This window comes from Drosophila busckii, chromosome X (assembly GCF_011750605.1).
Source record: "Drosophila busckii strain San Diego stock center, stock number 13000-0081.31 chromosome X, ASM1175060v1, whole genome shotgun sequence".
NCBI classification, from domain to species: domain Eukaryota; kingdom Metazoa; phylum Arthropoda; class Insecta; order Diptera; family Drosophilidae; genus Drosophila; species Drosophila busckii.
In genome coordinates this window covers 19,192,756-19,215,025 of record NC_046608.1, presented here as the reverse complement: position 1 = coordinate 19,215,025, position 22,270 = coordinate 19,192,756, and the positions used below count along the sequence as shown (strand labels likewise).

The window sequence follows — 22,270 nt, the reverse complement described above, 5'->3', positions numbered from 1 at the left end:
CAAAATATGAAACTATTGCAAAATATTAAACAGGGAGGTGCTACAGATCACGTCTGATAGTGGATGACAGTGTGCTTGCCGGCGACGCGAGTATCATCTGCAAAGCGACAGTAACATTGCAGGGTTGATAATTGCCATAAGCTGTTAATCATACTGTTACATATTCTGCTACTGTTAATACTACTGGTGCCGCTCTGTTACTCTTGAGTTTGATGGCAAACAAACAAATAAATTGTATATAAACTAAAATAGTAAACCATTTTATAATGGCGAGCACCTCACGTAGCGCCATTCTACCGCAGTCCAAGGAGGCACTGCTCAAATCCTACAACGCTCGCCTCAAAGACGATGTGCGCAGCATGTTGGAAAATTTCGAGGGTAATTTATTTGTTTACACTTTTACTAGAAAACGTTAAAATCACTAGCAAAGCGCTTAAAGCGCTGCGGACGCTGTCGTATCATGCGATACAGCAGCTCCATGCCCTCCTGGACACCATGGCCACTGTTAGCGCTGGCGCCGTGCACTTTCCAGCGCTGGCCAAGCTCATGCAGGCGTAATTTCACGGCCAGATCTTCCGGCGCCACGGCATGTGGCAAATCCTGCTTGTTGGCAAACACCAGCACGACGCTATTACGCAGCTCACTTACATCCAAAAGCGCGTGCAGCTCACACATGGCCTCCGGAAAACGCTGCGAGTCGGCAGCGTCCACAACAAAGATAACGCCTTCCACATTGCCATAGTAATAACGCCACATAGTACGCACACGCCGCTGACCTCCAATGTCCCACAGACTAAGCCGCAGACGCTTATACTCAAGCATCTCGACATTAAATCCAACTGTGGGTATGCTAGTGAGTCTGGTGCCCAGCTTGAGCTGATAAAGCGTCGTCGTCTTGCCCGCCGCATCCAGCCCAATCATTAGAACGTGCACATTCTCCTTGGCCGCAAAGCGATCAAACAGCAGCGATAGCGATTTACCCATTGCAGTCAGCAAGCTTGCAATCAACTAAATACGAGCGAGGCCAAAGCTCAAGGCTGCACCTTGCAGTGGGAGTACCTGCAGTGCATTTGTTTATGCCAACCGATACGCTGAGTAATAATGTTTATATTGTCGTTTTATTTACAGAAATACTAAAGCTGGCGCGCCGAGAGAGCCACAGCCAGATCTCGAAGACTACGCAATGTGAGCAGGATGCACTCGAGATGCAGGTGCGTTCCGCGAACATGGGTAAGTCAGCTCAAGTATCAGAAACTCAAACCTAACAATGAGTTTTGCAGTGCGCGCTGGCGAATCGTTGATGAAACTGGTGGCGGATCTGAAGCAATATTTGATACTGAACGACTTCCATTCGGTGAACGAGGCCATTACAAGTAACTCGCAGCTGTTTCGCACCACGCAGATTGAGTGCGACAAGAAGCTGATGAAGCTGCGCGACGAGATGGCTATGGATCTGTATGATCTGGAGGAGGAGTATTACACCAGCATATTCAAATAAACAACTAGTTTTAAAGTCACTCGAAATTATATGTTTGCTATTATTGGAATAGATCTACGGACAGTAACGTTGGTGTTGGCGCTGGAGTTGGAGCTGGCGCTGGCGTCGCGTATGTTGCGCACTTATGGAGCTGCTCCTGATCACCTGGCGACAATGAGGAGTACGAGCTAGCCGCGTTCAGTTCGTCCTGTGCATTGTCCACCATGTCGCCGGTGTAGAAGAGCACAGCTTTGGGCACAATTTGTGTGCGCAGCAGATAGCCCACCTCAAAGTCAGCGCCCAGCACCAGCTTGGTCTTCTCATCGGCCAGCGACAGATCCAGCGCCTGTGGCGGCGAAAAGAAACGAAAGAACGACTCGCGCGGCATCACCTTTGGCAGATTGCGTGCGCCCTTGCGCAGACGCTTTGGTCGCACTGTCTGCAGCGTAAGATTCGAGCCGTCTCGCCAGTGTATGTTGCAGCCCTCGCAGCGCACAATCTCCGGACCCTCGAACAGAAACGGAAAATCCTTGTCCGCCTCATGGCGCAGCATATAGCGCTTGGTCAGCTCCAGCGACGACGTGTGCAGATAGTCATTGGGCCGAAAGCAGAAGTGTATCGTATAGCTGTCCGGCTCATAGCTGATGCGCACATCCTCCAGGCACTCCAGCAGCGGCTCGTCATGCGCCTGCACCAGCTCGGATATGCTGGCCACATTACGAAACACTGTCAGCCAAAAGCGTGGCACGCCAGCTGCTGCGGCCGTAAACTGCGGCAGCTGTTGAGCCAGCTGCTTGAACTCGGCGCTAGACTTAATCTCCTCGAGCAGCTCGTCCGGCTCCTCGTGCCATTGAGGCTGTATGGCCGGCGGCTCCACATGCCCGGCCACAATGTCGCGACGCGCATCAAAGAGCGCACAGCTCTGCACATAGAAGCGTCGCTCAAGCTCGTACACCTCGCGATAGAACTGCTCCGAGATTTTCATCTGTTGCAGCTGATTGTGCTTCAAGGCCAGCACCCGATTATGCACCGTCGCCGGCAGTGTGGCCACCATATGCTGCAGCAGGGCACGCCGACTGCTGCACGGCAGCTCGGCCGGACTCAGCTGGCCAGGACTTTGGCTACGGCTACGACTGCAGCAGCTGTGGCTGCGACTGTTTCGGCTGTTGCTTGGGGCTCTTGGGAACGCATGCGGCGCATCCGGTAGGGTAGCATTCGAACCGTCGGCTGAATCCATGTCCATCTTGACAAACTTTGGTTTGGTTTTCCAATTTTTTAATGTCGAAATTTTAAATTTTTGAAATGTATTCAAACTTCAGAGCTCCAAATGTACATAAACATTAAAGTCGCTCGATTTATTCGGGTGAGTAAGAAGCTAAGAAGCGTCTAACAAAATTGGAAACCTTAAAGATTTCACCAAAGAAACCAAAGATTAAAAAACCAAAGATTTCAATCAAGCTTATGTATTTTATCATACATAGTCAGGTAAACAGCAAGGGGAGCCAAATGATGGTAAATTTAATTAAAAATAAATATTTAATAAATTCAAATAACCCTCTATTTTTGATTTTTACTTTTTAACTCTTACAAATAATTACTCAAAATTAAACATTCCCGTCAATAAAAACACATATAATTACTACTTTTTATTTATTTATGTAATTATTATTGCAATTGACATCAATGAATATATAAATGTTTTAAATACTGTTTTCTCAATTTTTAGCATTACTTTCTTTGCTCATAAATAATTTTCAAAATGAATCATTGTGGCCGAAAAAAAACTTAAAACATAATAGATTATTAATTTCTTGTTAATTATTATTGTGATAGACATCAATATTTTAAAAAGTATTTTTCTTTATTTTTGAGCTTTAGCTTTTGTGCTCTCAAAATTTTACCCAAAATTCAGCTTCTTCATTAGTCGCCGTTGAAAATTCTATAAATATATATAGTTATTATTTATTTACTTATTATTCTTATAGACATCAATAGAATATCAATACAACAATATTTTGAGTATTTATGAGCCCCGAATATTATATTCAGGCTACGCTCATGTGTAAATATATAAGCGATTATGATATATGAGTCGAAATTTTGGATAAGATAAGGACCATGCGTACTCTCCATCATAATCTTCAGTTAGTAATCTATGATTGTTAATTCCCGAATTGTCGCAGGTCAGGGCGTAACATGAATGAAACGTTTCCTGTTTTGGCCTATGCTGGAGCAATTCATAATTGGGCAACCACTTGACCACACACTCACTGGCGCTTATCAGTTGGGTTTTTACCATTTGCTCGACAATCGCTACCGATTCGGCATGGATTAGGCCATATACCTGGTGTGCTGTTGTCTTTGGCATTATAAATCATTATTTATAACGCTACTTGGTATTTACGTAAAAAGGCCATGGATTTTATTTATTGATTGCGAAATCTAAAATACTTTTCCAATCTTATCCACGCTAACATTAGCCTTTGAGTAGTTGGCTATATATATATGATATACGATTGATTACAACTGAAGAGCGTTGAATTTTAATCATTCATAATATTTAGTTTGTAGACATATAAAACACACATAAAATTCTACGTATGAAATTGTTTCATATAGTTTGTGTATAGTTTTTGCTATATATAGCCATTTTTTTTTTTTGTTTTATACCCTGTAATATATCCAGTGGTCTTATAATTTGTGCCACACATAAATTATTCTAAACGTTTCTTAAAATCTAATCCAACCTAGAGTTGAATCTTACATTTTATCACACACATATAGTTCTAAAGGTTTTTTTTTTAATTTCATCCAAACTAGCGTTATTTTGGCCAACATTGTTGTTTATAGACTCTGTATTATTGACAGCGGTCTTACAGTTTTTCACACCATATAGCAGTGACTTTGCAGTTGTTCAACTTGCATTGAAAAAAAAAACTAAAGCAAAAATACTTTTCTAATCTAGACTTGGTAGCTTAACATTTAGACATTGATATTTTTTTCTGCTTTATGCACAGCGGTATTTTGGATTATTGTATACATATATAAATTCTAAACGTTTTTGAAATAGTTTCACTTAAAATTTAAAAAAAAAAAGGAAGTCTTAATATTTTTCCAATCTTATTCATGATAATTAGTTTTTAAATATACGTTAAGACTCTGTATTATCAGTTTATCACACCTAGTATATGTAACGTTTTTGCAATTGTTCAGCTTACAACTTAGAAAAAAAAGAGATCTAAAATATTATTCAAGCTAAACTTGAATTTTGGACATTTAGACATTGATATTTATTTTTAGACTCTGTAGTTGTCTTCCGGATTATCACACACATATAGAAATTCTAAAGGTTTTTTGAAATAGTTACACTTAAACCAAAATACTTTGCCAATTGTATTCAAGCTAGACTTGAATTTTAGTTTTAAATTTTGGAATTTATTTTTAAACTCTGTTTTATGCACAGCGTTCTTATAGTTTATCAGTTTTATCACACACATATATGTCCATATAGACGTTTTTGAAATAGTTTCGCTTAAAATTAAAAAAAAAATGATATCTAAAATATTTTAGCAATCTTATGCAAGCTAGACTTACATTTTGCATATCTAGACATAATGAAATAGTGACACTTAGATTTAAAAAAAAATTAGAATATAAAGTCCTCGTCCTCCAGGTCGTTCATGAGCTCCATGTTGCTGAGACTGCGCTCAAAGCGCTTGATGCGCTGATACCAAATGGGATCCTCGGCAGCAACTTCCTCGGGACGGCCGCTGTTGTGCCTGTAAAGATACTCGGCATGTCCCTGGCCAGCGATGCCATTGACGGTGCAGGCAACGAACTGATTGTACACCTTGGACTCCCAGTCGCCGCCCACGTAGCGTATGGCGCTGTGCTCGACTTCTATCTGCACCATGTACACGTTGTCCGCCGTATTGACGATGAAGTTCTGATGCTGCGGCGGTGTGCCCTTCTCGCCGTAGGAGTAGAGCTCAAAATTGCTGGCCGTAATGGGCTCATAGACGCCCTCAGCGGTGCAGAAGTAGCCCATCTTGAGCGAGGAGAGAAAGAACGAGGGCTGACTTAGATTGCCGACGACCATGCTGCTGCCATCATCCAGCAGCAGAGCAAAGTACACATAACGATTGATGGAGCTCAGGCAGCGCTCAGTGCCGAAGCTGTGATCGCGAAAGCCGCGCAACTTGAGCTCACGACGGCGTCCTTCGAACATTATGGTGCCAGTTAGCATGCCAGACTGCTCATAGTGCGTGCGCTTGTCCAGCACTTGGCCAACGCGCTTCAGCAGGCCATAGAAGGTGTCGTTCCAGGCCTCGCGTGCTATGGAGTCAGCAATCAGCGCTGAGCTGAGATCGCGATTGTAGTCAAAGTGCGCTGCAGTGCTGTTGAAATCCAAATCCAGTTTCACATCCAGCAGCTCGCCATTGCGTCGTAGTTGTCCGTTGTAGAGCAAACGCCAGCTGCGCATTGAGCGCACCGGAAAGATGTGAAAACCAGCGCCGCGAAATTCGCTGCTCTCGCCGTAGCCGCCTTCGCTGGTGAAATGCACCATGTCGGGCAAGCGTGGTGAGCAGAGCAAGCCATCGCCGGGCAGCCAGAGATAAAACGCTGCCTTCAATACGCCACGTCGTCGTCGTTCCAGCGTTAGCATCAACTTTACACCAGCTGCATTGGCAGCCATAAAGCTGACTACATCGTAGCTCTTGGGATCGTCGGTCAGCGGCTGCGGGCAATCGATCGTGGCCAGATGAGCGGACGAGCTGAGCAGCTCCTCGTTGCGCTTGTAGAAATGCAAGCGCAGGCGGCGCAGCAGCCACAGCGCTATGCGATACTTAATGCTATAGAACGGACCCTTGCACGGATATTTTCCAAAGATGAGCGTCGACTTGCGGCCAAGCAGCATCAGCACCAGTGATACCAGCGCCACCAACAGGCCGAAATTCGCAGCAATGAACCATATCATGTTCTCTATGTGACTGAAAGTCGTCGAGCTGCCTGCATTGAGAATTCTTGTGGCCAGGCAGCAGCAGCAGCTAAGGTTGAGATAAGCACACTCGACCAGTTGAGTGGATCGAACTTATCGAACGCTTATCTCGTCGCTTATCGTAGCCAAAGCAGCACCACACGCTGCGCGAGCACTTTAGGCCACTCCTGACCGCATAGATTGCTCAATTAAAACTGCAATTACATTTAGACCATAAAAATCTGTTGTCAGCCAAAAATCTAGCAAACATACATACAAATATGAAAAATAATTGTGTGTGTATACCTACTTGCAGTTTTTTTTTTTATCTACACTGTCCAAATGGATTGCTGGGCTGAGCCTGCAGGTATGCAGGTGGGTGGTGAAAATAGAGTCTGTTAATTACACAGTAATTTAATCGTAAAAAAGCGAGTAATAGCGTAATGTTATATAATAGCACACAAAACATAATGAAACATAAAAGTAACAATATAAAAAATCCACAATTGCTTTTTCGAAACGCATATTTTCAAAATTTACAGTTAGTCACAATGAAATTTTCTCTTTAAGAAGCGCAGTAACGCTTATGAAGCTTCACTAACACTAACAGCGCTGCCGACGCTGTTGCATGCACTTCTGTATGTATACTAAATTGTAATTTGTGATGCTGGTCAGGGATTAAAATTATGTATCTATCATAAATTGCAATTTTTGCATACAAAAAAAAAACAGCCATATATCGACTCACTATCGGCTAAAGCTTACTATCGATAGTTTTGCACCGCTGCGCTTCTGTTTACCGTTAACTGGTACTAATAATAAGCCATGCTATCGACTCACTATCGGCTAAAGCATTCTATCGATAGTTTTGCACCGCTGCGCCTCTGTTTACCGTTATCAGGTAATTTTGCACTCTGCATCCTGCGACTGCGCTAAAACTTTTATTTTCTGTAAGTTTGGCTGGCAGTCTGTGCTAGCACGGAAGAAAAACAACAGCGCTTAATCAATAAAAACATAAAAATTAGTGCGCAGGCAGCAAACATGCAGCAGCACCAGCTGCAACAACAACAAGAACAATTACACACACAAAAACAACAACAACAATAATTGGTGCAAAAAAACAACAACAACAACAAGGCTCAAATTGAACAGGTCACAGGTTAGACAACATTGTTACCAGAAATAGCAGAGCTCAAATTACAACTGCAGCTGCTCAAGATGTACAAGACTATACGTCACGGCGAGAACAGCCTGCAGTATACGATTCTGCCCCAGAACGATGATTTTCGCATTGAGGGTAAGCTGTCATCGAATGGCAGTCGCAGCTCCAGTGGCTCCGCAGCATCGGGCGGTGGAGCGAAGCGCGGCGCGAATCGTAAGCGTCGCAGCTTCTTTGCCTATCTGGGCCTAATCTTTGTCTGCACGGTCATCATTGGCGCGCTGCTCATACCGTTTCTGGTCTCCGCCGAGTGTCTGCCCAGTCCTACCGAATGGTTTCTCAAGACAAAGGCAGCCTTTACGCACAGCGCCAGCAAGCATGCTATTGATGCCATCACCACCACAGCTGCACCATTGCAGAGCACCACAGCTCCAGTCGCCCCCCAGTTGTTGGGCCAGAGTGTTGGACAGAATGTGCAGATTACCAATCGCAATGGTGTCGAACAGTTTATACTGAAGCTAAACAAAACTGCAGCTGACAGCAGCGTGGCTAGCACCACTACAACAACAACAACAACATCAACCACAACAACAGAAAAGCCGACTACTAGCACCACCACCAGAACAACAACAACTGTTGCTGCCACTGAGCCAGCGGTTACCGAGCGTCCAGCCACCATTGCTGCTCCAGCTGTGAGCAATCGCCCAGCGGGCACCATTACCACGCGCATTATACAAGTACCGTTGCTCAAGTCGGCTGCCAAGAAGCCAATAATGCCGCCTGTTCTAGCCAAGACCCAGAGCAACAGCGGCAGCAACAGCGAGGAGCTGGCACAGAACAAGAGCAACAATGCCTGGCGTTGGGCCTATATTGATCCATCCACCTATGTCCAGTGGTCGGTAAGTATCGTTTGTACTCTCTTTGCAACTTTCACTACTCTCTCTCTCTCCCTCTCTCTCTCTCTCTTTATCTAATTATGGTCAATTTGCATTTGCATTTGCAGGGCTACAAGGCTGAGGATAGCGTGTTGTTGCCTGCACTGCTCGGATTTGCACTCATTGGCATGATTTTAATTATAACGGTCTGCCTGGTGGCACGCAACAAGCGCACCATAGTGTCCTCAGTGCGCAAGCGAAATCGTAATGTGAGTAGAATTGCATTTAATTAGCATATATCCTTTTTGTAACCTTGTGCCAATTACGGTCTGTTGCACGCATACACAAAAGCAACAGTCCATAAAATATACCACACAATGACCTTTGGCCGCTATTTTTAATTTCCAATTGGGCTGAAGTTCTGCAGTGCAAATTAAGCGGAAATTTATTTTCAAGTGCTTTATACAAATGTGTAGTGCAAATTAAAGTGACATTTAATGTATGCCCAAGTGTGATAAAAGTGAATTAATGCAAAGTGCATGGTAAAGAAAAATTTCAAATTGCGCGCGCAAATCTACGTTTGTGTTTGTGAGCAGCTGTCATCTCATACAACAACACACTGTCTTCCATGCAAATGGCTGCGAGCAAAATGACAGCACAAACGCGCAAGTGTAAGCGAGATAAAAACAGCGTATTGACTGGAAAAAAAACGTATCTGGCAGCCTTGACTGAGCGACAACGACAACAATTTTACACGTCACACTCGGCTGGCGCACGAGTGCGCACGAAGCTCCAAAGCGTACATCGGGCTGCCAAACATAATATTGTGGCGCTCTGTGCGCGAAAGAGTGAGCGCATAACTTTAGCCGGCTGTATATAAAGTGTGTGTGTGTGCGGAAGCAGGCAAGCAATAAACAACAACGTGAACAAGTGGTAGTGTGGCCAACTACAACAACAGTAACTATTGCGCTCGTTGGAGCCGAGAGTCGTTTGCGTGGCAGTTTTTTTTTTTTGTTGCTGTTGTTGTTGCTGCTGCGCTGCGCTCTGCCTATGCTAGTGTTGTCGTTGACGTTGTTGTTGTAGTCTTTGGCATTTGGCTAGTAGGCCGCCTTGGCATTCACACAGCGCTTTGGTGAAACGTAGCCACATTCATTCAGTCAACCACTCAGTCAGTCAGTCAGTCAGCCAGGTGAGCAGCAGTAGTAGCAGCAGCAGCAGTAGTAGCAGGCAGAGGCAGAGGCGGCTGGACCGTAGGCGCATACAAAACACACACGGCTAAAAAATAAAAAAAAAAAATCAAAAAAGGGAAAATTGTAACAAAAAAGCGAAATCTCTGGAATACGCCTACGTCAGCAAAATTGCAGTCAACTTAAAAGACAACAACAAATCAGCAAGAATTTCAAATCCTGTAAGTAACAACAACAACGACAACAACAACAATAAAGTTGCTTGTCTGCTAAAAAGCAAAAAGAAATTGCTTGCGTGTGGCGCTTGCTCGCGCTCTCGTTCTCGCTCGCACTTACACTCACTTGTGTGCGCTTGCTGTATGTGCATGTGTGTGTGTGTATTTGTATGTATGTGTGTGCGTGTTTATGCCAACAAGGCAAATTTATTTGACGTTATTGTTATTGTTGTGTGAGTGCAGCAGCAGCAGCAGCGAAATTGTGTGCACTGATTTCTCAGGGACAACATACAGTTAGGCTTGGGCGCCCATCAGCTGCTGCTGCTGCTGCTGACGTTGGCAACAGCCACGCGCGCACACAGACACACACAGAGACAAACACATGCATAGCGAGAGAGACACGCACGCACGTTGGTCGCGATAAGTGAGCGGCGGGCACTTGTAACAGTTTGAGAAGCACTAACAACAACAATAATAGTTAAAAACAATTTTCAGCCAAACAAAACCAAACAACAATCATGGCCATCAAACCCGGCTTGGGCCGCAAAACGAGCAACAAGAATCCACCCATACTTAGCCATGAGTTTGTCATACAAAACCATGCGGACATCATTTCCTGCGTGGCCATGGTCTTTGTCGTGGGTCTAATGAACGAGTCGACGGCCTCATTTGCCAGCGCTTTCATCTCGCTGCATCACAATGTGAGTGGCGAGGAGGCGACGCGGGAGCAGCCCTATGGCAAGCCCTATACCTATGTGGCCGGCATCAAGGACTACTGCGCCATTTTCTTCTACACGCTCACCTGCATCATTATGCACGCCATTATACAGGAGTTTGTGCTCGACAAGATTAGCAAGAAGCTGCACTTGTCCAAATTCAAACTGGCGCGCTTCAACGAATCCGGCCAGCTGGTGGCCTTCTATCTGCTGTCGTTCATCTGGGGCGCACAGGTCGCCATGCGCGAGGGCTATCTGGGTCAGGTGGCGCAGCTCTGGGAGGGCTACCCGCTGCATCCGATGAGCTTCCTGCACAAGTTCTACTTCATCATACAGCTGGCCTACTATCTGCACATGCTGCCCGAGCTCTATTTCCAGAAGATACGCGCCAAGGAGGAGCAACAGCCCAAGATTGTACATTCCATTTGCGGCTTCACGCTCATCGTGCTCGCCTACACGCTCAGCTTCCAGCGTCTGGCGCTGGTGCTGCTCACGCTGCACTACTTCAGCGAACTGCTGGTGCACATCTTCCAGCTGATTGGTGTGTTCGATCGCGAGGAGCGTTTCGCTCGTGCCCGCATTGTCAACAACGTGGTCTTTGTGCTCGTCCGCTTTGCCACCTCGGTGATTGGTGTGCTCACTCTCTACTATGGCATCGGTGGAGCCGGCGGCAGCTACAAACTGCGCGCCCTCATTGTGCTCGTCGGTCTGATTGCCCTGCAGGGCTATCTGGTCTTCTCGTTCATTACGGAACAGCTGCGCGCCAAGCGTGAGGCGAAACGTGAGGCCAAGCTGCTGGCCGCATCCACAAAGAAGGCCACCAAGGCGCCCAACAAGGACAAGCCCAAGCGCAAGAAGGAGAGCGATCTGCCCGAGGCCGATCAGACGTCGCCCAGCCCTGTCAAACAGAAGCTCAAGTGAGCGCGACGCCAGCGTCAGCGCCAGCGAGCGAGATAGCACTAGCAGCAGCAGCAACAACAACAACAACAAAATCTTCCGCACACTTCCAGACGCTCAAGCAACAACAACAACAACAACGACAACAACACGAACAGACGACTCTCTCACTTGTCTTACACATTTACCGTTGCATTTACATTTTGATTTCTCTCACTCTCTCTCTCTCTTTCTCTAACTGTTCCCTTGTCAATATTCAAAACTCTAAATACGTTTGTTTTTCATTTTAAGTTTTTTTTTATTATTATTACTATTATTTGTACTTGAAATAAAACCACAAATTTTTTTATTTTTATACATAAACAAACTAATTTTGCGTTTGCGTGTGTGTGTGTGTACAAATGAGAGCGACCAGCGTTAGTTACAACGAGACAGAGAGAGATAGAGAGAGAGAGAGAGAGAGAGAGAGAGTTAGCTGTGAAGTGAGTTACTTTTACTGTTAATTTAACGTTTTGATCGTGTGGTTTTTTACGTCCTACAAATCTAATGTAACAAAAAAACAAAAACAAATTGCTAAATATATTTTGTATAAGAAATTAAATGTGTGTGTGTTTTATTTAATCTAAACCGCTTACTAATTATGCTAATACAACTAACTAAACTAACAATTTGTTTACTCTCAGGACATTGAGGAGCAAGGCGAAGAGGATAATGCCACATTGTTGACTACAACAAATCTGTCCGATGATGATTAATCAGCAATTATCTAAATATCACTAATGACGAGCGTCCCTCATCTTAAAGCTTATTTTAATTTTAAGCCAGCATAAACAAACGAGCGTTTATGCATTATTTTCGAAATTACAAATTTTTTTGATAAATTTATTTTTTAACAAAACATGTGTAATTAACAACTTAACCTGCAAAAAGAAAACAAAAAATGCTGTCCAAGCTAAGCTACGCAAAAAAAACGAACAAAAATTTAATTAAAATTAAAAAAAAAAAAACTTATATATAAATATTAAAACTCAAATCTATATAAAGTCAGTCCAGCTAATTCTAATGTTATGTTTCCCAAGTAAACAAAAAAAAAAAAAAAAAAAATGAAGAGCTCCAAAAGCCTAGAAAAGACTGTTTCTTGAAAAACATATTCAAAAAAGAATTCTAAAAAGCGCTTGCTTTAAATTTATAAATATTTTTAAACCAATTTTAATTTACACTTTTCTTTACTTTTTTTTTTCAATATATGTAAATTTTTCGAAGAAAAACTACAGTTTTAAAAATATATGTACATATATATTGCATAAAACGTGGCACAAACTTACAAAACACAGTGAAAATGTTTAGCTTGAATTGCATTTAAGATGACAAATTTTTGAAAACATTAAAGAGCTCTAAAACGTGACTGGAAACAAACTCTCCAAAACGTTTTAAATATCAAACCAGAAGCTTTTGAAAGTCACGCTTTAAATAATATCCAAGTCATTTGCTTGCACAGCTTATTGCCTAGCACAGAAAAATACAAAAAAACAAAAACAAATATATATATATATTCATACATATATGACGTGTTAAAACAGCAAATCAAATATATCTATTTATAAATGTGTGTGGTGTTCAAACAAAATAATACAAAAAAAAAAAAAAACAAAAAAAAAATCGCTCAAATCAAATATTGAACAATTGCAAATCCTCCAATTTGCATTTTCAAATATTTATTTATTTTTTTTTTCAAATATATATATGTCAGAACTTGAGCACAAAATATGTAACAATCAAGCGATATAGACAGGGATCGTAAATATAAAAAAAAAAACTAAAATTTAATTTTAATTGAATTTCTATTTGTGTCTATAACGATCCTTGGCTATAATACTTGATACTGAGTGTATAATAATTTTCAGCGAGCTTGAAAATTGTTATAGTTAGTATATAGCGTCAGTATAGGGAATATGTACACTAGATCTCAAGCTGCGTATTATATAGTTTGAATGTTAAATGATATATAAACAGCCAGAAATGGGAATACTACTAAACCATAGCATATATACACAACTCTGTATACACTATATATATATGTACTATATTTATGAATATGAATGTGTATGCAATTGGTAGCTCTATGTGTATGATCGATCCACTAACTATATATTACTAGTGAACTGTTTAGGCCAGTTGTGTAATTGTAATCCGAGATGATCTGTATTTTTGTAAGCGTAATATTTAATGAGAGAGAGAGAGAGAGAGAGAGAGAGAGGGAGAGAGAGCGTGTGGGGGCGTGACGTAGGCGTGTACGTGTTGCTCATTATATACTGGCATATATACATAGTACATACATATATATATACTACTATATACAAGCATATATAACAAATATATAAATTATAAGCTAAGCTAAAAGCACGACAGCTTGCATTTACATATTTACATACATTACACACACACACACACAGACAGACACACACAAGCGATTTCTATATATATTCTATGTATATGAACTATACGTTCTTCATTTAAATGTTTCAAGTTTCAATTAAACAAATACAAAGCGACACTAATACAAAACATATTAACTACGCCTATACACACATGAGATAAACAAAAAGAAAAAGTTTAAACCAAACACTGTATTGAATGTTTTTGCTTGTTAAAGTGAATAATAATAAAGAAACAAAATTAAATGCCTACCAAAAGAGTTTCTCCGATTGTGTTTAAGTTAAGCTCACAGCATTATATTTAATAATCTAAAGCTAAGTATACAAATATCTATGTTCACAGCTAGGACTTGGTCTCCTGATTTCGCTGCTGCTTGTCCCGCTTGCTCTGCTGCGCCGACATGTGCGTCTGCACAAAACTCTGGAAATTCTGCTCCTCCACCTTGCCCTTGCTGTCCAGCTCCAGCTCCGTCTCATCAGCATTCATTTGCTGTGGCACCAAGCTGGGCGCCATAAGAAACACACTGTTGTCATCTTGATTCGTGGGCTCCTGTGTAAAGCGAAACAAAGCAATGTAAGTTATATGCGAAATTGTTGCAGACTTAGCTTACGCTTAGATCCAAGCCCATGGGCACAGCTGTGCCCGCCTCATCGATATGCGCAGCTGTTGCTGCTGGCGCCAGCTGCTCTGCGAGCCGCTGTAGACGCATCTTCTCATACACCGGCTTGTAGTCGCGCTCATATTCGGCCACACAGTCGAGCATGTGCTGCAGCAGCTTGGCATAGCCAACGCCCGTTTTGGCCGAGACGCCGCAGGTCACCAGATTCTCATAGAACGTGTCCAGTGTCAGCGACATGGTGCGCGTTAGATTGTTGACAAAGCTTTGCTCCTGCTCCAGCGCATCCTGGTATACCTCAAAGTCCGTCATCCAGTCCTGTATAAAGCCGCAGTCCTTCAGATCAATCTACAAGCAACAAGCATAAACTACTAAACCAACACAAGCAAGAAAGCGTGCCTACCTTATTAAGAGCCACCAGAAACGGCAGACGCGTCTTGTATAGTATGGAACAGGCGTACAGCATGTTGGACATGAAGGTGGTGGGGCAAGCGGAGCGCACTACATCCATAACATACACTATAATGGTGGGAAACATGGTGGCCAAGCCTTCGGTTATTATGTTGCCCGATGCAGACCAAGTAAACACTTCAATTTGTCCTGGCGTGTCAATAATACACCACTTGTGTCCACGCTCGCCCGCACGACGCACCAGCTCCGTAAACTTGGGCATCTTGGTTGTAAACATGTTCAGCGCCGTCACAATGCCGCCATTGGGACCCAGCTGGTATTGCTTCATTACCTCTTTGTAGTTCACTGTGTCGCGTATATCGATGTGCGCTGCATAGGGCACCTCGCGGCAGGCGGGATCCAAGTTCACAACGTACGGATTGAATTGTGCCTGCGCGTGCTCGATGAGGCTGCGTGTGAACGTTGTCTTGCCGGAGCCGGCCATGCCCAGCACAATAATGCAGACAGGCCAATCGCGTATGCCTTCGTGGAGTGACAGTCCTTCCATATTAATGTCATCCACTTTGCCTGCCTTGCTGGGGCTGTTGCTGCTGCTAGGAGCGACGTTTTCCATGTTCTGTCTTTAATGCGCGGCTAAATAACAAAACAAACACGTTTGGCAGCGACAGTGTGACCGTATCGACTATCGAAAGCTGCTGTTATACTAGCGAGAGTGTTGCAGCAGCTATCGATAAATGAGCAGCACTCCAAAGATGGCGCGTATGTTATATGAAAATTTTGAGTTTCTCCATAGATGGCGCTACTTATTTTTGTAGCTACGGTCACACTGCTGTTGCGATAGTTCTAACGTTGTGCAACACATGTGACGCTTAAAAGTTCGCCTAAACTTCGCGGTGTGTAAAAATGAACGCGACTCGCTTGGAAATTAAATTAAAAGAGCCAAATCCACTGTTTACGCTTTGGCTCGAACGCTGGCTGCGTGAGGCGGAACAGCGCAATCAAAAATCGCAGCATCAATTGCGCAAAGCGCTGGCTGCGCTGCGTTCCTATCCGCTGCCGCTGTACAGTGGTCGCGATTGCGCCATGTTGCGCGGTTTTGGCGCAACGCTTTGCCAGCTGATCGACGCAGAGTTGCATGCGCATCAGCTAACGGTGAATAATGCAAATGAGCAACGCGCGTATGAAAAACAAGTGCAACAAGTGGCAAAAACAGTGCAAAACAAGCAAAAACAAAAGGAAAAGGGAAAGCCCAAGAAGCTAACAAAGAAAGCGCAGCAGGCGCTGGACGAGGCGGAGCAGCGTGCGCGCATTGTGCAAATGCCGGCGGGCAGCTATGACATACTGCTGCTGGTGGACACACAAGAGACGAGTGGCAAGCATAAGCGCGTGCTGGACCAGACGCGCGGCTATTTGCAAACGCTGCAGGTGCCGCATGAGGTGCGTCGCTTAACCGTGGGCGATTTTCTATGGATAGCGCGCAATGCGGCAGGCGATGAACTGGTGCTGCCCTATGTGGTGGAGCGCAAGCGCATGGACGATCTGGCGAGCAGCATACGCGATGGACGCTTTCACGAGCAGAAGCATCGACTGCGCCAGTGCGGACTGCCGCAAATAATTTATCTGATTGAGGATTATGGCGACAATGAGCAGCTGGGTCTGCCGCTGGAGTCGCTGCAGCAGGCGCTGGCCAATGCGCAAATGCATACGCCGGGCTTGCAAGTGGTGCGCAGCGAGAATCACTATCGCTCCATGTGCTATTTGGCCGGCATGACGGCTGCACTGCATCAACTTTATACGCAAGCGGGCAAAACGCTGCACAGCGTTGATAAGCAGCAGATCGAGTCGAGCTCGAGCTCCAGCTGCTGGAGCGCCACCAAGCTGGGTCTGCTCAAGTTCCGCGCACTCTACGAGGACTCGGCGCGCAATGCGCAGTTGACAGTGCGCGAGCTGTTCGTGCAGCAGCTGCTGCAACTTCATTCGCTCTCGCTGGATCGTGCGCTGGCCATTGTGAAACGCTATGCCACGCCTCGTCTGCTGCTTGACGCCTACGCTGCTTGCGCTACTGAAGCGGAGGCGCAACTGCTGCTGTCCAAACTTTGCTGCGGCGCATTGGAGCGACCGCTGGGCGAGAAGCTGAGCCAGTGCATCCATCGGTTCTACTGCACGCATTGGTAGTGAGCATAACTGTAAGTTTGACTGCATTTTTAGCATTTTGTATTTAGTTAGTAGCATTTTCCATATCTAAGTTTATATACACATATTTATATGATACATTAAGAATTAATAATTAGTTAATTAATTAGCAAAGGGCAGAGTCGCATTTAAATATAGTTTGGAGTTCAGCTTAGGTTCAATTGAACGGGGGTCATCAACATATCCATCCATCAATTAAATGAAGTATATATAAAAAAATTCAACTACTAAATATAATAATTTCCAAAAGAAAAAAAAAACGCTAATGTGTGCAGTTTAAATATTTCGAAAGTGCCGTATGGCCAAATCCACGGGCAGCTCAAAGTCGTATTTGGTTAGTGCATCAATGGAGTGCAGCGAGTCGCGGAATCCCGTGCAGGCCACGTAACCATTGGATGCGTAATATGTATCGATTAGCTCGTTGCAGCTTAGTATAAGATTCAGCCATTCCACCAACAAGTGCGCGCTGCAAATTAAAGTAGAAAAATAAAATTAAGTTGTCAATTTAAATAACATCAGTAGTGCATTAAATTCAAAACAATGCGTATTGAAAATTTGCCAATAGTTGAAACTAGGCTCATACATTTTGATTAATTATTTATGCTTTAATTTTTATTCTAAATTTTTTAAAACTGTATGTCGCATTGGAAATTGTTGAACAAATTCAAAAACAAATGTTAGTTTGAAATTGTCAATTTAAATATTATCAGTAGTGCATTAAATTCAAAACAATACGTAGTGAAAATATTTGAATTAATTAACACTAAGGCTACATTTAAGTTTATACATTTTTAATAATTATTTATGCTTTAAAATATTTTCCAACTTTTTTTCTAAACGTTGTGGCAAAGCAAACTGAAGTTATAAAATTAGTTTTTAAAATTTTTTAAAATTTAATGTCGCTTTGGAAATTATTTAAAACAAATGCTAGTTCTAATGCTTAATTTTGAAATTGTTGAAACAGTCACATTTGAATTTTTTTAGTTGAACAATTTGTTTTAATGCCAACTCTGTCTTGCGTCTCATTAAAGAGTCTTGCCAAGTCGGTCTTGTCTGGGGCTGCTACTTACTTGAGTCCGGCACAGATGAAGGCTTTGAAGTGGGCGTTGTAGCTTCGCTTGTAGGGCCTGTGCATGGCAAGGATCATGCCAATGGCGCTAAGCAGACTCTGCTTGGCCGTCACCGCATGCGCGTCCACAATGTCCAGCTGAAAGCTCTGCGAGAGCTTTCTCGCCGGCGTATTGTTGTATTCCTCGCCATGCTTTAGATTATAGTAGGCCAGTATTAGCTCCCAGGCGTGCATGGCGCGTCCAATGCCCAGAAAGGACATTTCCGGTCCAGCGGCTGCCGCGCGCTGTGCTCCTGGCTGCAGGCAGCGCATGAACGGCACCATCAGGCTGCTGGCTGCGGACTCCGCCGGAATGCGCAGTCCGTGCTGGATGAGCTGCTGCAAGGTGCGTGCAAAATTCTTGCGCACCACGCACGTCAGCTCGCGTCCAATGGTGGCAATGGAGTCGCCACGCATATGCACAATGCGCCTGCCCAGCGTCTTGTCCTTGTCCCAGTCGTACTGCTCGTAGGATTCCTCATCCGAATCCGATGAGCCGCCAGCTGTGCCGCCGGCTCCAGTATATGGCATTAGCTCTTGCCCAGCACCAGCACCAGCAGCGGCGGCTACAGCAGCGCGTCTGCAACGTGGTGGCAACGTTATCAGCGCTCCATTCTGTGCATCGATGGGCACGCTGCTGGCCTCGCTAATTTGCTTGGCTTGTTGATGTTGCCGCAGCGCTCGCTTGATGTTGGCCAATTTCTCGCGATCGCAGCTTAGTGTGGCGGCCAGTGCGGCCACCTCCTGGATGTCCACCTCGAGCTGAGCGCGCAGATCTCTGTGGGAGTCGCAAAATAGAAATTTAATTAATTCGTAAGTCAAGTTTGTTATAAGCTGAGTAGAAGACTTGTATAAGATCAACTATTAGCTTACATTGCATCAATATGTTGCTAATTTATGAACAACTAGTTGAGTATAAGACTCATTTAAAAGCTCTGCGGTTCATCTATTCAACTTATGTTGCATAACAGCGCTGTTTGACGAGTATAAGACTATTATAAGCTGTTAAAAATGTCAACTTTTTTAATTTATGTGTCAAGCAAGTTGCTCAGCCTTTAAATTTAAACGTTTCAAATTCATTATATGACAAATTTTATAAGACGAATATAAGATAGTAGCATTGCTGCTCAAGAGCGCTCTTTGACTATTATAAGTGAAGACGTAAACTTTGGTGAGTCTATATGACTACAATAATGAGTGGAGTATAAGACTTTTATAAGCAGCCCTCAACTCTTTAGTTTATAGTTCTAATCAATACTAATACTAATCAACTTTGCTACGTTTATGTCAACGAGTATAAGACTTTTACATATTAGGGTAACAATGCTGTTTGATGAGTATAAGCTGATTTGTTATGCGTTACTTATATGACAAGAATTTTAGAATGAGTATAAGACTTAGTGCTGCTTGATGAGTATAAGACTTTGCCTCATAAGCTCGAACATTTCTGAACAAATTAGGCTGTAGAACAGACTTGATGTATATAAGACTATTATAAGACACAAAATGTTCACGAGTATAAGACTTTGAAAGAGCTCTTTAGCCGCTGCTTGATGAGTATAAGACTTTTGTTTAGACCTGCAGCTTTAGCCGCTGCTTGATGAGTATAAGACTATCATTCAGACCTGCAGCTTTAGCTGCTGCTTGATGAGCATTGGACTTTTGTTTAGACCTTCAGCTTTAGCCGCTGCTTATTGTGTATAAGACTTGTGTTTAGACCTCTTGGACTCACCCCCAGTGATCGCCCTTGTGTGTCTTCTTCAGCGAGTTCTGCTCAAAGTCCGCATGTCTCCTTGCAAAATGCGTGCTGGCAAACATTTGCATAAGCAGCGACGCCTTGTCCAGCAGTCCATGCGCCTTGCTCTGCAGGCTCTCGCCCATGCGCTGCTCCAAGCCAGCGGCGCCAGCAGTCGAGCTTTGTGTTGTTGTTGCACTTCGTGTGCTCAGCGGCAGCGTAGTCGATGTTGCTGCTGCTGCTGCTGTTGCTGCCGCTGATGTGGCCTGGCGTGCAGTTTGCTTGGCTGCGTAACTGTTGTAGGCGCCAGTGAGCAGCTTGAGCTTGTCGGCGGCGCTGAGATTGCCGCCGCCAGCGGCCGCCGTTGCTGCCGCCGTATCGCATTGCAGAAATGCAATGAAACGCTCCAGATCGGTTATTTGCGTCTTGAGCTGCGCCACCAGCTGCTCCTTCATCTTGAGCGGACCAACAAATTCGCCAATGGCATTGTCCACCTGATGACGCAGCTGCTCAATGCTAAGCCCTGGCAGCTGATGCTGCTCCAGCTGCAGATTCAGCTTGCTACGCAGCTCGTCCAGTATAAACTTTTGCTTCTCCAGCAGCACATGCTGTGGCAAGACGCCAGGCGTGCCTGATTCATAGGCCAGCTGCTCCAGCTCCGTAAGCTGTGACTTAAGCTGCTCAATGAGTTTGCCATCAGTTGCTGCCAACACCTCGCTCTCAGCCTCAGTCGCTGCCAGCGGCTGCTGCGCTGCTTCGGGTATGCCCTGCAAAAAAAATGTTAAGAATTTGTTTGCTTTGCATTTGAACAGCTCTGACTTACCTGAAAAGCAAAGTCCTCCAAATCGCGCAGCAGCTGATCTCGCTCATCCGTTGGCGCTTCTACAATCTGCCGCACGCGCAGCTGCACGTGTGCAAACTGCGAAGTCAGCGCCAGCAGCGAGCTGGTCAGCAGCTCCTGCTCCTCCTCAATGTTCCGCAAACGCGCCAATTCGCTGGCACTTTCCATGCCGCTGCCAGCAGCTGCTGCTGCTTCAGTTGCAGCTTCACTTTCCGCTGCTGCTGCTGCTGCTGCCTGCTTGGACTCCAGTTCGCAGTCAAAGCTGCCAGCTAGCAGCTCTGAGCTTGCGCTATTGGCGTCATCATAGTTGGCACCCAAGGGTGACCAGCGCTCGCTAAGTGGTTCGACCTCATCAACATCTGGCTCGGTTTCTGGATATGTTCGTTGGCCCTCAATGCTGCTGGCTGACACTTTCTCAGCCAAGCTCGTTGTTGTTGTTGTTGTTACTTCACAGCTGTTGTTGTTGCTGCAACATTTGTTAACGCCTGTTTGGCCTTCGTGGCACTCAAACAGTGTGGCCTCCATATGGTAACTCAATGGCCAGTTGACACTTCGTCGCTTCGCTTTGGTTTGCTGATTGTTTAACGCTTTGGCTTTTCTCTTGTTTAACAGTAAAGCGAAAAATCAATCAAGTGCCTTGTTCCGCTTTTTGCTAACAGCTGCTCGAGAAAATCTTCTACCATGTGCCCACCCCCCCAAGCTTTGTGTATTTGTTTCTGTGTGTGTGTCAGTCTGTCTGTGTGGGTGTGTAAGTGTCTGATACGGCACGAACTACGAACAGTTGGCTCACTCACGCTGTGTGGCAAGTCAAGAGGAGCGCGCGCACTTTGTCGACCGACGGCAGCTTCTGACGCACTGGCAATTCCACATTACAGTACGAGCCATAAAAATCGTATTTGACTTTTATGAATAGGGGTTGGCTTTTCGCAGCTTTTCGTAAAGCTCTCAAATCGGGGTTGAGGGTTGAAAAGCTCGCGCCACTGCTAAACTTTTGCATACTTTAAGGGTGTTTAACTTCACTGCTTAGTCCTAATTTCGTTACCAAAACGTTCGGAAAATTTTTGTTTTTATCTTATATTATATATGTAGCATACTTCTTGGAGTAGCTATGAGTCAAATGCCATTTAGCTGTGATCTAAAATATGTTTGCTCATCAATATGTTGCTTTAGTTATATTTAGTTATTATTATACAATATATATTATAATATTATTATTATATTATGTGTAAAACTTTTAAAACTCGTTTGTTGGGCAATTTTAGTTCTGATCTAAAATATTCCTTAGCCCTAGCGCTCATTTATAAAACTGTTGGGCAATTTAGCAGCTGTTCTAAAATATTTGCTAGCCATTTGTTCCCTTAACACTCTTTGTTTTATAAACTGGGAAAAGTAATTCAGCAGCTGTTATAAAATATTCCCTACATAT

At 44.1% G+C, this 22,270-nt stretch overlaps 8 protein-coding genes across 9 annotated transcripts in view; 4 read left to right on the top strand and 4 right to left on the bottom strand.

Moving 5' to 3' along the window:
* The first annotated feature begins 62 nt into the window (after positions 1-62).
* On the top strand, positions 63-1,539 carry LOC108606768 (mediator of RNA polymerase II transcription subunit 22). The gene is made up of 3 exons (XM_017997180.2): positions 63-378; positions 1,129-1,230; positions 1,281-1,539. The coding sequence occupies exons 1-3, from the start codon at positions 267-269 to the stop codon at positions 1,496-1,498; spliced, it is 432 nt and encodes a 143-aa protein (XP_017852669.1). The 5' UTR covers positions 63-266; the 3' UTR covers positions 1,499-1,539.
* On the bottom strand, positions 1,490-2,816 carry LOC108606767 (nucleosome assembly protein 1-like 4). Its single transcript, XM_017997178.2, has one exon. The coding sequence runs from the start codon at positions 2,718-2,720 to the stop codon at positions 1,539-1,541; it is 1,182 nt and encodes a 393-aa protein (XP_017852667.1). The 5' UTR covers positions 2,721-2,816; the 3' UTR covers positions 1,490-1,538.
* Positions 2,817-4,607: 1,791 nt separating this feature from the next.
* On the bottom strand, positions 4,608-6,844 carry LOC108605701. Its single transcript, XM_017995493.1, has 2 exons — positions 6,766-6,844; positions 4,608-6,670 (listed from the first exon to the last, which is right to left on the bottom strand). The coding sequence occupies exon 2, from the start codon at positions 6,453-6,455 to the stop codon at positions 5,124-5,126; it is 1,332 nt and encodes a 443-aa protein (XP_017850982.1). The 5' UTR covers positions 6,456-6,670; positions 6,766-6,844; the 3' UTR covers positions 4,608-5,123.
* A 560-nt stretch (positions 6,845-7,404) lies between these two features.
* On the top strand, positions 7,405-12,473 carry LOC108606957 (nuclear pore glycoprotein p62). Its single transcript, XM_017997515.2, has 3 exons — positions 7,405-8,513; positions 8,618-8,758; positions 12,188-12,473. Exons 1-3 carry the CDS (start codon positions 7,674-7,676, stop codon positions 12,257-12,259), a joined length of 1,053 nt encoding a protein of 350 aa, XP_017853004.1. The 5' UTR covers positions 7,405-7,673; the 3' UTR covers positions 12,260-12,473.
* LOC108606956 (translocating chain-associated membrane protein 1) lies at positions 9,800-12,064 on the top strand. Of its 2 annotated transcripts, none has more exons than XM_017997513.2 (2): positions 9,800-9,897; positions 10,387-12,064. In XM_017997513.2, the coding sequence occupies exon 2, from the start codon at positions 10,410-10,412 to the stop codon at positions 11,526-11,528; it is 1,119 nt and encodes a 372-aa protein (XP_017853002.1). In that variant the 5' UTR covers positions 9,800-9,897; positions 10,387-10,409; the 3' UTR covers positions 11,529-12,064. The 2 variants fall into 2 exon arrangements, with proteins under 2 accessions (XP_017853002.1, XP_017853003.1); XM_017997514.2 differs by having other exon boundaries at positions 10,370-12,064.
* A 1,475-nt stretch (positions 12,474-13,948) lies between the features above and the next one.
* On the bottom strand, positions 13,949-15,653 carry LOC108605873 (GPN-loop GTPase 1). Its single transcript, XM_017995687.1, has 3 exons — positions 14,960-15,653; positions 14,551-14,904; positions 13,949-14,489 (listed from the first exon to the last, which is right to left on the bottom strand). The coding sequence occupies exons 1-3, from the start codon at positions 15,578-15,580 to the stop codon at positions 14,283-14,285; spliced, it is 1,182 nt and encodes a 393-aa protein (XP_017851176.1). The 5' UTR covers positions 15,581-15,653; the 3' UTR covers positions 13,949-14,282.
* A 217-nt stretch (positions 15,654-15,870) lies between these two features.
* The window catches only part of LOC108604924 (crossover junction endonuclease MUS81), a 78,002-nt gene continuing 71,602 nt past the window's right edge, over positions 15,871-22,270 (top strand). The window contains exon 1 of the mRNA XM_017994493.2: positions 15,871-17,153. Coding sequence (XP_017849982.1) covers positions 15,871-17,142 — 1,272 coding nt within the window. The 3' untranslated portion in view covers positions 17,143-17,153. The remainder of the gene's footprint in view (positions 17,154-22,270) is intronic.
* LOC108606621 (RUN domain-containing protein 1) lies at positions 17,240-21,684 on the bottom strand. Its single transcript, XM_017996907.1, has 4 exons — positions 20,827-21,684; positions 20,001-20,770; positions 18,231-19,046; positions 17,240-17,626 (listed from the first exon to the last, which is right to left on the bottom strand). The coding sequence occupies exons 1-4, from the start codon at positions 21,367-21,369 to the stop codon at positions 17,437-17,439; spliced, it is 2,319 nt and encodes a 772-aa protein (XP_017852396.1). The 5' UTR covers positions 21,370-21,684; the 3' UTR covers positions 17,240-17,436.

Bases quoted from the DNA above. Each gene is read 5' to 3' on its own strand.
- LOC108606768 (XM_017997180.2), top strand. From the start codon at position 267: ATGGCGAGCACCTCACGTAGCGCCATTCTACCGCAGTCCAAGGAGGCA. The intron at 379-1,128 runs GTAATTTATTTG...TTTTATTTACAG, and splicing joins CATGTTGGAAAATTTCGAGG to AAATACTAAAGCTGGCGCGC. The intron at 1,231-1,280 runs GTAAGTCAGCTC...TGAGTTTTGCAG, and splicing joins GGTGCGTTCCGCGAACATGG to TGCGCGCTGGCGAATCGTTG.
- LOC108606767 (XM_017997178.2), bottom strand. From the start codon at position 2,720: ATGGACATGGATTCAGCCGACGGTTCGAATGCTACCCTACCGGATGCG.
- LOC108605701 (XM_017995493.1), bottom strand. From the start codon at position 6,455: ATGATATGGTTCATTGCTGCGAATTTCGGCCTGTTGGTGGCGCTGGTA.
- LOC108606957 (XM_017997515.2), top strand. From the start codon at position 7,674: ATGTACAAGACTATACGTCACGGCGAGAACAGCCTGCAGTATACGATT. The intron at 8,514-8,617 runs GTAAGTATCGTT...TTGCATTTGCAG, and splicing joins CCACCTATGTCCAGTGGTCG to GGCTACAAGGCTGAGGATAG. The intron at 8,759-12,187 runs GTGAGTAGAATT...GTTTACTCTCAG, and splicing joins TGCGCAAGCGAAATCGTAAT to GACATTGAGGAGCAAGGCGA.
- LOC108606956 (XM_017997513.2), top strand. From the start codon at position 10,410: ATGGCCATCAAACCCGGCTTGGGCCGCAAAACGAGCAACAAGAATCCA.
- LOC108605873 (XM_017995687.1), bottom strand. From the start codon at position 15,580: ATGGAAAACGTCGCTCCTAGCAGCAGCAACAGCCCCAGCAAGGCAGGC. The intron at 14,905-14,959 runs GTAGGCACGCTT...TGTTGCTTGTAG, and splicing joins TTCTGGTGGCTCTTAATAAG to ATTGATCTGAAGGACTGCGG. The intron at 14,490-14,550 runs GTAAGCTAAGTC...CGCTTTACACAG, and splicing joins CCATGGGCTTGGATCTAAGC to GAGCCCACGAATCAAGATGA.
- LOC108606621 (XM_017996907.1), bottom strand. From the start codon at position 21,369: ATGGAGGCCACACTGTTTGAGTGCCACGAAGGCCAAACAGGCGTTAAC. The intron at 20,771-20,826 runs GTAAGTCAGAGC...TTTTTTTTGCAG, and splicing joins TGGAGGACTTTGCTTTTCAG to GGCATACCCGAAGCAGCGCA. The intron at 17,627-18,230 runs GTAAGTAGCAGC...TTTAATTTGCAG, and splicing joins TTCATCTGTGCCGGACTCAA to CGCGCACTTGTTGGTGGAAT.